This window comes from Rhinatrema bivittatum, chromosome 6 (assembly GCF_901001135.1).
Source record: "Rhinatrema bivittatum chromosome 6, aRhiBiv1.1, whole genome shotgun sequence".
NCBI lineage: Eukaryota > Metazoa > Chordata > Amphibia > Gymnophiona > Rhinatrematidae > Rhinatrema > Rhinatrema bivittatum.
In genome coordinates, this window is record NC_042620.1 from 196740062 (window position 1) to 196755403 (window position 15342).

At 41.0% G+C, this 15342-nt stretch overlaps 1 protein-coding gene across 2 annotated transcripts; it reads left to right on the forward strand.

Annotated features, from left to right (window-relative positions):
* Positions 1 to 316: 316 nt before the first annotated feature.
* LOC115093249 (gamma-crystallin 1-like) lies at positions 317 to 9577 on the forward strand. 2 transcript variants are annotated; one of them, XM_029604922.1, is made up of 3 exons: positions 317 to 325; positions 7350 to 7601; positions 9302 to 9577. In XM_029604922.1, exons 1-3 carry the CDS (start codon positions 317 to 319, stop codon positions 9575 to 9577), a joined length of 537 nt encoding a protein of 178 aa, XP_029460782.1. The 2 variants fall into 2 exon arrangements, with proteins under 2 accessions (XP_029460782.1, XP_029460783.1); XM_029604923.1 differs by having other exon boundaries at positions 7350 to 7592.
* The last annotated feature ends 5765 nt before the right edge of the window (positions 9578 to 15342 follow it).

Here is a 15342-nt window from a genome sequence, read left to right on the forward strand (position 1 = left end):
CATTCATGCTGTGGTGGCCAATTGGCCATCTAAGTACAATCTATTCACTGTGCTGAATGTTTAGATTCAGACACCAGAAATGCAACCTGGCCCCCAGTAAGCAAAAGCTTTGTAGCACACAAAAGAAAGCATGAGCATTTTCAGGTATAATGTAGAATGTTAAAAGCTATTCATTCACTTTCCTAAAGAGACAGCAAGAACATTTTCCTGAGTTTGCTGTATGCAAATCTAAACGGTGTGACCTGTATATAAAGAATGCAATGTCCCTCTCTCAACAGCACTGAGGCATCACAGTTACTCTATACCTCTATTCATCATGGGGAAGGTAAGAGAAAATTGTATGAATTTGTACTGCTGCATAAAACTTATACATGGTTTGTATTATACATTATGTTATAGCTTGTAGATTGACTTTATAGACACTTCTTCAGAATATATATGATAGGTACAATGTATGAAATGGCAATTTCTATTTTTCAAAGAGTTTGGGCAGAATTTAAATTTAAGTTGGAACTATCATATCGATCACAATTGTTTATATTAACATCCAAATAAAATCCAATTAATGTCAGATTGGGAAAGTTTATCAGCAGTTCAAAGGTCTGCCAGAGAAAATCTGCCATGATTCCACTAAGGTGCCTCTTGCTATGCACCTTATAAACAATTATTTACCAGTCACTTACTATAATTAGGCTGGGATTCTTTTCAATGAAAAATTGACATTGGGCAATAAACGGGGAGCATCAGATATAAATCATTTCAAATCCTACACTTTCATTTCTATCAGCCAACGCGAACTTACAATAGCTTCGAGTCACCAAAATTATTTTTTGATTCTTGACAGCAAATATGGCAGAAAAACCAATAGCAATTGTCATAAAAGCTGGTATATAGCTGGCTAACTTTAGACAAGCCCTAGGGCACTGCCATAGTTAGGCAGATAGGTTAACCTATCTGGCTAACTCCGCATCTCCCGCCCCAGAAATGTCCTTGACTTATCTAGCTAAATTCTAGCTGGATAACTTGTTATCCAGCTAAAATTTAACTGGATAAGCCATTTAATATCACGGCTAAGCCATTTAGATGGATAACGTTTCAGTTATCCATCTTAATGGTTTTTGAATATCAGCCTTTTGACATTTTGCTACAAGAAAAGGATGTTCAAACTGGCTTGAATACACATATTCAGTATACACTGGAGGCATACCATAGGCACACCACTAGCACTCTCCACTCTCCATATGACAAAGTCCCACATGAGAGCTTTCTTAGGAAATTATAACGTTCTGGGATAGGATGCAGTGTTCTGTTGTGGATTATAAGTAGTTAAAAGGCCAGAACAAGAGGGTAGGACTAAATGGTCAGTTTTTCAAATGGAGAAAGGTCATTAGTAGAGTACAACAGGGATTGCTACTGGGACCTGTGGTGTTTAACATATTTATAAATGAGCTGGAAAAGGGAATGACGCGTGAGGTGATCAGATTTGCAGATGACACAAAATTATTCACATTTGTTAAAACAGAAATGGATTGTGAGGAACTGCAGTAGAGCTTTGTGAGACTAAGAGACTGGGCAACAGAGTAGCATATGAAATTTAATGTGGAAATGTGCAAAGTGATGCACATAGGGAAAAACGATCCCTATTACAGGAACACAATGCTGACTTCTAGACTTGAGAGTCACTACCCAGGAAAAGGATTTTAGAGTCTTATGAGTAATACGTTCAAATCCTTGGCTCTGTGTGTGACAGCGATCAAAAATTCAGATAGAATGTTAGAAATGATCCGAAAAGGAAGGCAGAATAAAACAGAAAATATCATATTGTGTCTGAATGAAACCATGGTGTGAATGTCCCTTGAGTATTGGGTACATTTCTGGTCACCCCCATCTCATGAAAGTCATAGCGGAACAAGAAAAGGTGCAAAGTCGGACAAAAACGAGAAAGGGGATGGAACATCTCTCCTATGGTAAGAGGCTACATAGGCCAGGGCTCTTCAGCTTGGAAAAGAGACAACTGAGAAGGAACATGATAGAAGTTTATAAATAATGAGTGGGGCGCTACATCTAAATAAAGAACGGTTATTTACTGTTTCAAATAGTACTAAAACAAGAAGACACTCCGTGAAACTAGAAACCAGCAGATGTATTTATTTATTAATTGTAGAAAGTACTTTTTCACTCAGTTTACTCTCAAGCTGTTGAATCTGTTTCCAGAGGACATGAATAGTATACTGATGTGATCAAGGCAAAAGGCACTGCGGAGTTTAAAAGAGATTTGGACAAGTTTCTGGATTAAAAGTCCAGAACAAATTATTAGTCAGGTGTATTAAAGAAAGCTGTTGTTATCCCTGGGAGAAACAGGAAGTAGATCTACTGCATGAGATCTGCCAAGTACTTGTGCCCTGGATTGGCCACTATTGGTTATAGGATGCTGGGCTCAATGGACTTTGGCATAACCCAGGATGGCAATTCTTATGTTCTTATGCCCAGTGGCTTGCCCAATGGTCTGCTTCACCCAAATAGATAAATGCCTTTTATGCATCTCCTGGAGCTTTCAGATTCAAATATGTTTACTTCAGCATTAGGCATTGACTCTGGCCAGAACACTATCATTAACTTCCATTTATTTGCAATGGAACAGTTTGACACTTTAAAAATCTTTTCTTGAGCTGCATGGAAGAGTTGCTCTATCAAACCTTCATCTCTATCTCTATCCAAAAATATAAAATAAATTCTTACAATTCCCTTTTTTTAAGGCTTTATAACATATCCCAAGCAAAGATATTTTTTCCATGTAGATTTAGTGGAATTTGTCTTTTGAGGTTGTTTTCTTCCCTGATGTTATGATCTACTTTAGAAGCTATACAGTATCCCTCTTCTCTTTACCAGACCTGTTTTAACTATCATTCACAATTTTACTCTCTTTCTCTCTCTCTCTGACATCTTCATTCATAATTTACACATTCACATGACAGTCTATTGCTAGATATTATGATGATACACAATATTTTTTCACCTTTCCCCTTGCCTATCTTGGATCCTCCATTCTGTTTCTGTGTCTTTTCACATTAAGGACTCTTTAGCTGCAAGAAGTTTTAGCAGCTGATGGGCCTTCATTCTCCTTCTGCTGGTTCTGCTGCACAGCTGTTCCCAATAGCACATATCAGAGCAGGTAGTAAGAGGACAGAATGAGCAAGGGTAGGCAGTCTGAGAGTGATAGGGACAAGGGTGGGAAACATGTTGATGACAGGTTAATGGGGAGAAAGAGTGGTGAGGCTAGAGTTGTGAGGGGAAATGTTCCAGGCTGGATTGTTTGGAGGAAAAGGGTTGGGGCTATGCAGAGAATGATTGGTGTGGCGGTATCACTAGGGGAACATGAATACTGGAGTTTGGTACTGTGGTGGAGCTGGGAGGAATCAGAGTATTGTTTTGTTATGGCTGTACATTTCTGTTTTGGAAATGCATGTATTTGACTCAACCAGAAAACATTCCCAGCAGTAAAGGCTGTGCCATTCCCATCAATAGTAGTTGTGTGATTTGAGTAGCAAATCACCCAGACCAGATGGTATATTTCCCAAGTTTCTGAAAGAACTCAAAATGTAATTTCAGATTTATTACTAGTAATTTGTAACCTATCAATAAGATTGTCCTTTGTACCTGAAGACTGGAAGGTGACCAATGTAACTCTGATATTTAAAAAGGGCTCCAGGAAACTATAGATCAGTGAGCCTGACTTTAGTGCCAGGAAAAACCATGGAAACCATTTTAAAGGCAAAAATCACAGTACATATGGTTTAATGGGACACAGCCAACATGGCAACTTCTTATGTTCTTATAAATACCAAGAAACAATGATTTTCTTTGACCCTTAAAAACCCAAATAGCTGCAAAATAAATTGTAAATTTACAATTTATAAACAGCTAAAATAGAAGCTCTAAATAGACTTAACTAGTTCATTTACACATTTCATAACAGCAATACATTACAATAAAACCTCCTGTGCAATACAATCAATCTCACACTAAATCTCATCTATTTTCATATACATCACAGCTGATTTTGTACATGGGTGGACAATCTTTGGCACAGCGAAAGCCAAAAAACTAGAATTTATAATAGCCAAGAACTTCACCTTTAAGGAACAGCAGGAAAGGAAAAGGAGAGTGGGCAAGGGCATGGAGTTCCCCCTTCTTCTTCTCCTCCTCCTAAGACCAAATAAAGAGCCAATTATCTCTCCCATTCTGTCCACACCAGTTTTCTCTCTCCCCACTCCCATCCCCATCTATCTCTCTGTCTTTCTCCTACTTACTTTTTCTAGCCTCTCTCTCTCCCTTTTCCACCTACCAGTCTCTCTCATTGCCTTTCTACATCCAGTCTCTTTCTCTTTTCTTACCCTTTTCCTTCTCTCTCCTATACCTTCCTTTTAGTCTCTCTCTCTGTCACTCCTCTACTTCCTTCCTTCCAGTCTCTCCTTTCTGTATCTCTCCTACCCACCTCCTTCTGTCCTCTTCTCTCTCCTACCCCTTCTTTCCAGCCAGCCTGTATCACTCCTACCCCCTCCTTTCAACCACTTTCTTTCCTACCCTTCAGTTCCTCCTTCCACACAATTTCAGTCTCTCGCCCTCTCCTATCCTTTCCCTTCCAGCTGATCTCTTTCCTCCTCTTTCACTGCTGCTTCCTTCATGGCTAGCACTGGCATGGCTGATGTAGCCACCGCTGCTTCTTCCCCTCAGCATGCACTGATGGTGCAGACACCACAGCGGAGGGAGGACTTTACTTGGGAGCTGCACCTTGTGCTTGAAAGAGCCACATGCAGCTCACGAAATGTTGGTTGGTCACCCTTTTTCTAAAAAAAAAATACCAAACGCAATAAGTTTATAAGAAATATTTTGTTATGAAGAAACATTTTTTAAAAGGATACAAAAAAAAAAAATATTGTGACATATTCCCTGATGTTAGAAGTAGAAGAATGAGTGATGCTCCATCTTACCTATCCATCTGCTTCCTTGGGGGCTATCCATAAATGACGTCACTCTCTGATGGGGGGTGGGGTACCACTTTTGCGATGAGGGGGTTTGGAGATTTTTAATGGTGTGACAAGGGAGAGGGGGGGGTTTGATTTTATGCCAAAATAGTGTGACATCATTTATGAATGGCCCCTGGTGGTATGGAGGACCTCCTGCTCTTCTTTTACTTCCTCCTGCTATTGCAGAAGGATATCATTCTGTAAATGGAAAAGAAACAAGCAAATGTATTTATTTATTTATTTAAACGTTTTTATATACTGCTAATAAGATTAGTAACAATCCATCTAGGCGGTTTACAATGCTACATGCATAATGAGTTAAACTAAAAAGACAATACGACAAATACAGATACAAGATAAAATGTAAAATAATAAAATATTAAAAGGACAGCTAGTTGGACATAAAATGTTTTCTTGAGAAGTTAGTGGAGGGGGGCAGTTAAAGATAGTTAGGCAATATTGTAAGCGGCAGAACAAAGATAAGTTTCTAATGATTTTTTTAATTCTTTGGTGCTCAGTATATAGTAACCGATGGTGGTTATAGTCTGAACATTTTTTTTTATTCTGCTTTTTGACACTTCAAAGCAGATTACATTCAGGTACTGCAAATATTCGCTACACCAAACATTTTGGGGGCCATTTTCAGTAAATTGGCTTGGTGAAGGTATGTGGGTATTATTTTCATTAGAAATTAGCCGCAAGGTGCACAGAAAAAAAAAAGTATCTGCATAAAAGTATGACCTAAGAACATAAGAAATTGCCATGCTGGGTCAGATCAAGGGTCCATCAAGCCCAGCATCCTGTTTCCAACAGAGGCCAAACCAGGCCACAAGAACCTGGCAAGTACCCAAAAACTAAGATGATCCCATGCTACTGATGCCAGTAATAGCAGAGGCCATTTCCTAAGTCAACTTGATTAATAGCAGGTAATGGACTTCTCCAAGAACATATCCAAAACTTTTTTAAACCCAGCTACACTAAGGGGTAGATTTTTTAAAAAAGCGTGATCGCGCAGCAGCCGCAAACAAAAGTACACTGGATTTTATAAGATACGCACATAGCCGCGCGTATCTTATAAAATCCTGGATTGGCGCGCGCAAGGCTGCCGATTTTGGGCAGCCTGCGCGCGCCGAGCCGCACAGCCTACCTCCGTTCCCTCCGAGGCCGCTCCAAAATCAGAGCGGCCTCGGAGGGAACTTTCTTCTGCCCTCCCCTCACCTTCCCCTCCCTTCCCCTACCTAACCCCCCCCCCCCCCGGCCCTATCTAAACCCCCCCTTACCTTTGTCCTTCGATTTACGCCTGCTAGAAGCAGATGTAAATCTACACGCGCCAGCGGACTGCTGGCGCGCCGTCATCCGACCCGGGTGCTGGTCCGGAGGCCTGGACCACGCCCCCGGGCCGGCGCCAGGCCCCCAGTCCCGCCCCCGAAACAGCGCGACCCGCCCCCGAAACGCCGCGTCATTCGGGCCCGCCCCCGACACGCCCCCTTCAAAAATCCCCGGGACTTACGCGCATCCCGGAGCTCTGCGCGCACCGACGGCCTATGCAAAATAGGCGCGCCGGCACGCAAGGGCCCTGCTCGTGTAAATCCGCCCGGATTTACGCGAGCAGGGCTTTTAAAATCCGCCCCTAACTGCACTAACCACATCCTCTGGCAACAAATTCCAGAGCTTAATTGTGTGTTGAGTGAAAAAGAATTTTCTCTGATTAATCTTAAATGTGCTACTTGCTAACTTCATGGGGTGTCCCCTAGTTCTTCTATTATCTGAAAGTGTGAATAACTGATTCACATCTACTGGTTCAAGACCTCTCATGATATTAAAGACCTCTATCATATCCCACTTCAGCCTTCTCTTCTCCAAGCTGAACAGCCCTAACCTCTTTAGCCTTTTCTCATAGGGGAGTTGATCCATCCTTTTATCATTTTGGTCACCCTTCTCTGTACCTTCTCCAGTACACTATATCTTTTTTGAGATGCGATGACCAGAACTGTACACAGTACTCAATGTGCAGTCTCACCATGGAACCTGGTTAGAGCAATGGATTCACAACTATGAGAACCATGCTTCAAATACCACTTCTCCCACTAACACTACTTGTGAGCTTGGGCAAAACACTATCTCCCATTGTCTCAGGTGCCCACTTATTGTGCCTGTATTCTAATTATGCTATACGCTCTCTTCAGCATTATATAGGAAGATGAACTAGAAATATTATTATACCTTACACATTCTATTTCTGTGGACCAACTGTATGCTGGGTAATATACATATATTTTTAAAAACTCTAACACTTTATTGCCTTTCTGTTTTCCACCACAGATCACCTTCTATGAGGACAAAAACTTCCAGGGTCGCTGCTATGAGTGCATTTCTGACTGCTCTGATCTGAGCTCTTATTTCAACCGCTGCAATTCCATTAAGGTGGAAAGTGGTCCCTGGATTCTCTATGAGCGTACCAATTACATGGGATACCAGTACATACTAAAAAAGGGCGAGTACCCTGACTATCAGCGCTGGATGGGCTATAATGACTCCATCAAATCCTGCCGCCTGATCCCGCATGTAAGTTCTGTTTTCTATGCCAGGATATGTGAAATTTATCCCCAAAGATAGCCAAAAAAATCCTATCTTTCCTTTCTCTTACAAGAAATCTAATCCATTTTGTTCTTTTTGTCATCATATTTGGAAAATCAGATTGTAGGGATCCTGTTAGTCCCCTACTAATACTGGATAAGGAATATACCATTTAGGTATGGGGGTAGACAGTTTAGTGGTTTGTTGGATTTGAAGCTCCCCCATGTGGCAGCTATCAATGGTAATGTTCTCAGTGTTTTCTAGAGAGATCACCATTTTGCCCTTGTGGATCACTTTTGTTTTCAAGGAGGCAGCAAGTCTTAAGCTGTGCTCTCAGATTTATAAGTCTTAACTTTAAACTCCATGGAGATTTTTGTTCTGGATGAGAGTTTCTTTCTACCCTCTCATTCCACCTTTAACTTATTTAAGTTTGGAGTGCCAAATCATTTTGGACTCAATTAAGCTTATTTAACTTTCCTCTTCTAACTAATGTAAGAGGTTCCTTTCTTGCAAGAGGAACCTGAGATCATCAGAATCTAAGGAGAGGATGACTTCCAACCAGGGGCGGATTGGCCTATCGGGGGATCGGGCATTCCCCGGTGGGCCAGTCGCTCTGGTCATATGGTCTGCCAAGCGCGGCCACTACAGAGCCGCGCTCAGCAGGCCACAGGGTATCTTCTGGGCCGGTTTTGGGGAAAATCCCCGGGCCGATCTTTACCCGGAATCCGCCCCTGCTTCCAACTAACCTATGAAAAAGGAGGAAGGAGAAATTGGAGAGAAAGAAAGGAGATGGACCACATCAATGGCCCATGAGTGTCTACTGAAGATTGGGAGAAAAAGGAGTAAGAGGTATCACCCTTGAGGAGGTAGGAAATAAAAGACAACACTTTAAAAGTACATTTTTCATACTTCATCTACATCGGAAGGGAAACATTCTAACTTTCCCTGTATTCCAACGGGATGGAAGAAATCAAGTAACTAAAATAACTAATTGGAGAAACACCTTAACTTGAGAAAGACTCTAAGAAGTCACAAACTTAGTAGAAGCACTTCTATCTACTTGAAAGTAAAGTACACAGCTGTAAAGACTTTAATTCATTATGGCATCTTATCAGTAAAAGAGAAATGTTGGAAACCACCAAGCAACTCCCATATCTCTTATGGAGTAGTGACTTCATTATTCTCTACTGCTGAGATGATCAGTGCTGTGTGCAAGATGCTTAAATATAGGAGAAATAAAGAGCAATGTGAGGTCCCTGAAATGAAACTTTCCTCTGCACAGGAAACCCTGGAATTAAATGTAATGGAATAGCTACAGTGTCCATCTCAGTAGAGGTGTGAGATATGGACTCTGGAACTGTTACCCAGGTTCAAGCATCACAAGGGTTACAATAAGTTAGACATTTTTTCAGCAGAAAACATGGCTAACTTAATCTAGCAAATATGATAGCAAAAAGGACAAAATTAATTAGATTCTTTCTTATAAGAGGAAGGAAAGATAGAGTGGTTTTTGGCTATCTTTGGGAATACATTTCACAAATTCTGGCAACATTAATGAGGACACATTTAGATCCTGTTTCACTATGGCTTTTTTCCCATTCTGTTGCTATGGGAGAAAATGTTAGTGAATGAGGCCGAAAGTAAAGAACGGTTATATATTGTATTTCAAGAATAATCATCCTGCTTTCTTCTCCCAGCATCATGGTTCCTACAGGATGAGGCTGTATGAGAGAGAGAATTTTGGAGGCCAGATGATGGAATTTACTGATGATTGTCCCCACGTCTATGAGCGATTCCATTACCATGACATCCACTCCTGCAATGTGCCTGATGGGCATTGGCTCTTATATGAAGAACCAAGCTATAGAGGGCGTCAGTACTACCTGAGACCTGGGGAATACCGGAGATTCACTGACTGGGGAGCCATGAGTCCCAGGATTGGATCCTTCAGACGACTCAAGGATTTTTACTAAGCTGTTTGATTAATCTCATATCTACTTCCTCTTACTAAAGATTAATAAATAGAAATTTGAAACAAAATGTTGTCATTGGTTTATTTTTTACACACGTTTTAGCAATAATATTGACAAGATTTCCAATCTTAGGGGATGATTCACTCACAGTTTTATGGCCCTCTGGAGACTGGGTAAATGTAACATCAGAACTTGCTAGAGACATAAAGTTCCTGGATGTAATAAATGACTGCTTCATGGAGCAATTGGTTCAGGAACCAGTAAGAGAGGGATCTATTTTAGATTTAATTCTTAGTGGAACGCAGGATTTGGAGAGAAAGGTAATGGTGGTGGGGCCACTTGGCAACAGTGATCATAACATGATCAAATTTAAACTAATAACTGGAAGGGGGACAATAAGTAAATCTGCAACTCTAACACTAAACTTTCAAAAGGGAAACTTTGATAAAATGAGGAAAGAAGTTAGAAAAAAACTGAAAGGTGCAGCTGCAAAGGTTAAAAGTGTTCAACAGGCATGGACATTGTTTAAAAATACAATCCTAGAGGCGCAGTTGATACATATTTCACACATTAAGAAAGGTGGAAGGAATGCAAAATGTTTACCGTCATGGTTAAAAGGTGAAGAGAAAGAGGCTATTTTAGACAAAAAAAATCCTTCAAAAATTGAAAGAGGGATCCATCTGAAGAAAATAGGATAAAATGTAAGCATTGTCAAGTTAAGTGTAAAACATTGATAAGACAGGCGAAGAGAGAATTTGAAATGAAGTTGGCCATAGAGGCAAAAACTCATAATAAAAACTTTGTAAAATATATCCAAAGCAAGAAACCTGTGAGGGAGTCAGTTGGGGTTAAAGGGGCTCTTAGGGAAGATAAGGCCATTGCAGAAAGACTAAATGAATTCTTTGCTTCCGTGTTTACTAATGAGGATGTTGGGGAGAATCCAGTTCCAGAGATGGTTTTCAGGGGTGATGAGTCAGATAAACTGAATTAAATCACTGTGAACCTGGAAGATGCAGTAAGCCAGATTGACAAACTAAAGAGTAGCAAATCACCTGGACCAGATGGTATTCAACCTAGAATACTGAAGGAACTCAAAAATTAAATTTCTGATCTATTAGTTAAAATTTGTAACCTATCATTAAAATCATCCATTGTACCAGTAGACTGGAGGGTGGCCAATGTAACCCCAATATTTAAAAAAGGCTTCAGGGGTGATCTGGGTAACTATAGACCAGTGAGCCTGACTTCAGTACCAGGAAAAATAGTGGAAACTATTCTCAAGATCAAAATCGTAGAGCATATAGAAAGACATGGTTTAATGGAACACAGTCAACATGGAATTACCCAAGGGAAGTTTTGCCTAACAAATCTGCTTCATTTTTTTTGAAGGGGTTAATAAACATGTGGATAAAGGTGAACCGGTAGATGTAGTGTATTTGGATTTTCAGAAGGCATTTGAAAAAGTCCCTCATGAGAGACTTCTAAGAAAAATAAAAAGTCATGGGATAGGAGGAAATGTCCTTTCATGGATTGCAAACTGGTTAAAAGACAGGTGTAAGAGAGTAGGATTAAATGGTCAATTTTCTCAGTGGAAAAGGGTAAACAGTGGAGTGCCTCAGGGATCTGTACTTGGACCGGTGCTTTTCAATATATATATAAATGATCTGGAAAGGAATATGAGTGAGGTTATAAAATTTGCAGATGATACAAAATTATTCAGAGTAGTTAAATCACAAGCAGATTGTGATACATTACAGGAGGACCTTGCAAGACTGGAAAATTAGGCATCTAAATGGCAGATGAAATTTAATGTGGACAAGTGCAAGGTGTTGCATATAGGGAAAAATAACCCTTGCTGTAGTTACATGATTTTAGGTTCCATTTTAGGAGCTACTATCCAGGAAAAAGATCTAGGCATCATAGTAGATAATACTTTAAAATCGTCGGCTCAGTGTGCTGCAGCAGTCAAAAAAGCAAACAGAATGTTAGGCATTATTAGGAAGGGAATGGTTAATAAAACGGAAACTGTCATAATGCCTCTATATCGCTCCTTGGTGAAACCGCACCTTGAATACTGTGTACAATTCTAGTTGCCGCATCTCAAAAAAGATATAATTGCGATGGAGAAGGTACAGAGAAGAGCAACCAAAATGATAAAGGGGATGGAACAGCTCCTCTATGAGGAAAGGCTGAAGAGGTTAGGGCTGTTCAGCTTGGAGAAGAGACTGCTGAGTGGGGATATGTTAGAGGTCTTTAAGATCATGAGAGGTCTTGAACAAGTAGATGTGAATCGGTTATTTACACTTTTGAATAATAGAAGGACTAGGGGATATTCCTTGAAGTAGCACACTTAAGACTAATCGGAGAAAATTATTTTTCATTCAGCACACAATAAAGCTCTGGAATTTGTTGCCAGAGAATGTGGTTAGTGCAGTTAGTGTAGCTGGGTTCAAAAATGGTTTGGATAAGTTCTTGGAGGAGAACTCCATTAACGGCTATTAATCAAGTTTACTTAGCGAATAGCCACTGCTATTAATTGCATCAGTAGCATGGGATCTTCTTAGTTTTTGGGTACTTGCCAGGTTCTTGTGGCTTGGTTTGGCCTCTGTTGGAAACAGGATGCTGAGCTTGATGGACCCTTGGTCTGACCCAGCATGGCAATTTCTTATGTTCTTATGATATTCTGGTTTGCCTAAATAATAACGGTGTCTATGATGCAGTATTTAGGAATGAAAAACACTTTTTGGCATGGTTTAAAGGAATTTGAAGTGTGCAGGAGATGGCTTCACTGGAAATGTTCCATTATTATCCTCTGCTCTGCTCATGAACCAGCCATAGTAACACAGTAGCCTAGTAAATGATGGCAGAAGAAGACCTAATTAGCCCATTCAGTGTCCCAAATTAAAATTCATCTACTTTGAGTAGCTGAGCATATAAATTCCCATACTCAGCCCAACACCAGCTCCCAACCCCCATGTTTTACCTGAACTTTTAACTGCTTTTCTTACACTTCCCTTCATATCATTCTTAAGCATGCACAACATCTGTTATAGTACTGGCTTCTCTCACATCCACTGAAAGGCCATTTCAGACTTGTCACCTTCCTCTGTGATTCTTACATGATGAACACTAAATTCAACCCCCAGGTCCTGCCCTCTTTATATGCTTCACAGAGCTCTAAGCCTGAATATATTTATTCCAACTCAGGGCATGAATAAGTCTGGTCCAAGACTCCTGGAGCCATTATAGTTCCCATAATTTTCTTTTTATGTTTTCCAACAAATGGAATGTTGGAAATAATTATATAAAAAGGATCAATGTCCATCCATTTGTCTGTCTGTCCATCTGTAGGCCCATTAACTTTCCAAATAAAGGGATGGAAATTTATCGATTTAGAATTCAGGAAAAAGATATGAATATCTTAGATAAGTTTTTTAACCAGAAACATTGGATCAATTTTTTCATACAACTGTACCTCCAGTAAAAAATCTCACACCTTCCTTCCAGCACTTTGGGACAAAGCAACACAGGCGGTGAGAGACAGAGACAGGGAAAACAACTGAAGCAACTGGTAAAGAATAGAACAAAAAGTTCCTTTCAAAGTACACACAGATCCAGACCCCATACATTTCTCCTCGCCCCTCGCACACCCATCAAACCCACACACATATCTCTCCTATATATACATACCCTATCCCCATTGTTCCATATATACAGCTCACATCCACACACACACACACACACACACACACACATACACATACCCCTCTCACTCAAGGCTCCACACACCTCAACACCACACACCCCAACATTCACTCTTACACTCACCAACCACTCACACCTGCATATCCCACCTCACACATCCCCTCACACACCCAATATCCCAATCCTACAGCCCCTCATACCCCCACAGAACCTCCACACAAATTCCTACACAACCATACCCTCCCTACACACATGCATACCTTAACTCCTACTCCCAGCACACCCACACTCATCCTTACCTACATCCCTCTAAAAAGTCAAGAAAAATAAATCATACAGCTTCACAAGTCACCACTCCCCTTATACACCTTCATTCACACAAATATACACACACACACACACACACCAACCACTCACTCTCTCCCACTTCTCCACGGGTCAAACGTTGGGGAAGGGTGGGAGGCAGGTGGTAGAGTCCCTGGGAGTGTGACAAGGTTACCAACTTCCTGGAAATATCAATAGCACTCTATCTGCAACTCCTCTGGGAACCCTAACCCCTGCCTCTCCCCTCTTCTCCAGCATTTCAAACCACCCAAAAGGGCAAGACTGTAAGTGTTATCCATCACCCCACCTCCCACTCTCTTGATGATCTGACCTGCATTGCGCCTTGGGGGAGGGGGCAGTTTTTTCCCCTCTCCTCAGGCAGCAGATTGCCTTGAGCTGCCCCTGAGGAAAGCAGTATAAAGAGATGAGGACCAAAGTGATTAGAAAATTAAAAGTCCAGACAGGCAGAGTAGAAAACAGTATTTTATATTCAGTTAGTGGATGGACTCTGCCGACGTTGGGAACATGCAGCTCCTAATATCGTATTCTGCACAATACAGGAGAAATTGTATTTCTCTCTTTCTCTGGCGTTACATGGCATACCGAATCTGGTTTCTTGGGGTTTCCAGATCAGTTTTTGAATGTAGGCTTATGGCGCCAAGATCCCTGTATTGGTTCCGATTGAATTGGAAGCCCATAGGGGCAGGAGGAAACTGCTGGATTAAAATAAAAATGAAAGCCCCTTTTAAAGGAGTGTCCTGGGTTGTGGGGTCGTGTATTATGTTCAGGTTGAGAGCATCCTTTTTTTTTACTTGGCCATAGGTGCCAAATAGCCTGGCTATGGCTCTGACCTTGCATGCAAGATTGGCACTAGGCAAACCCACTTGGGCACAATCTCACATGCAAGACCATTTGGGCAAGACATGCCAAATGAAATCAAAGGGTAAGCTCTCTAGAGAAGGCATCTATAGCTGAACAGTACGCAGTTTGGTGCTGCACATCTCAGATGGCTATAGTTGTCTGTTCCAGAGAGCTTAGCCTTTGAGTTAACTTGGCAAAATGACCTTGCATGTGAGATTGGCACTGGGTATCCTAACTTGGTCACAATCTTGCATACAAATCCATTTTGGACACACTCCTTCCAACTTCAAGTGCTTACCTCCTTACTCCTGGTTTAATGCATTTAAGTGGATTTTCAGGTTAACTCCTTGGCCTGAGGTTAAGTAAAAGTTAACTCACATTTCTGGTGGCCATGATATTCTGTTGCTGTGCCCATGTTGTAGTGTCTTTCTGCCAGACTGAGTGCAGCAATAGAATAACTTTGGCCACCAAAAATGTGAGTTTACTCCACCTCAGATCAAAGAAGGCATAAACTCTCTTGGGAAGGCACCTTCAGCTGAATTGTATGTACTTTGTGCTGTGCATCCTGACTTTTAAGTACTGTTCAGCTCTAGGGGTCTGCCCCAGAGAGCTTACATTGAAAATGTAAGTCTTCCTGGGTCTGGGGTAGAGTACCACACTGTGCATAACAATAGACAACATTTGCCACCAGAGATATGAGTTTACTCCACTTCAGACCCAGGAGTTAAATTTCCAATGTAAGCTCTCTGAGGCAGGCACCAGGCACCAGTTTTCTTTGTTTTCCTGAACAGTTGGACAGCACACGCTTATGTAGTGCTAAAGTCCGTACTGTTCAGCTGTCGGTGCTCACCCAGACAGTCTATGCTTTGTTCATT

Coding starts and splice junctions, on each gene's coding strand:
- LOC115093249 (XM_029604922.1), top strand. Junction 7,602..9,301: donor TGATCCCGCATGTAAGTTCT/GTTTTCTATGCC, acceptor TTCTTCTCCCAG/CATCATGGTTCCTACAGGAT.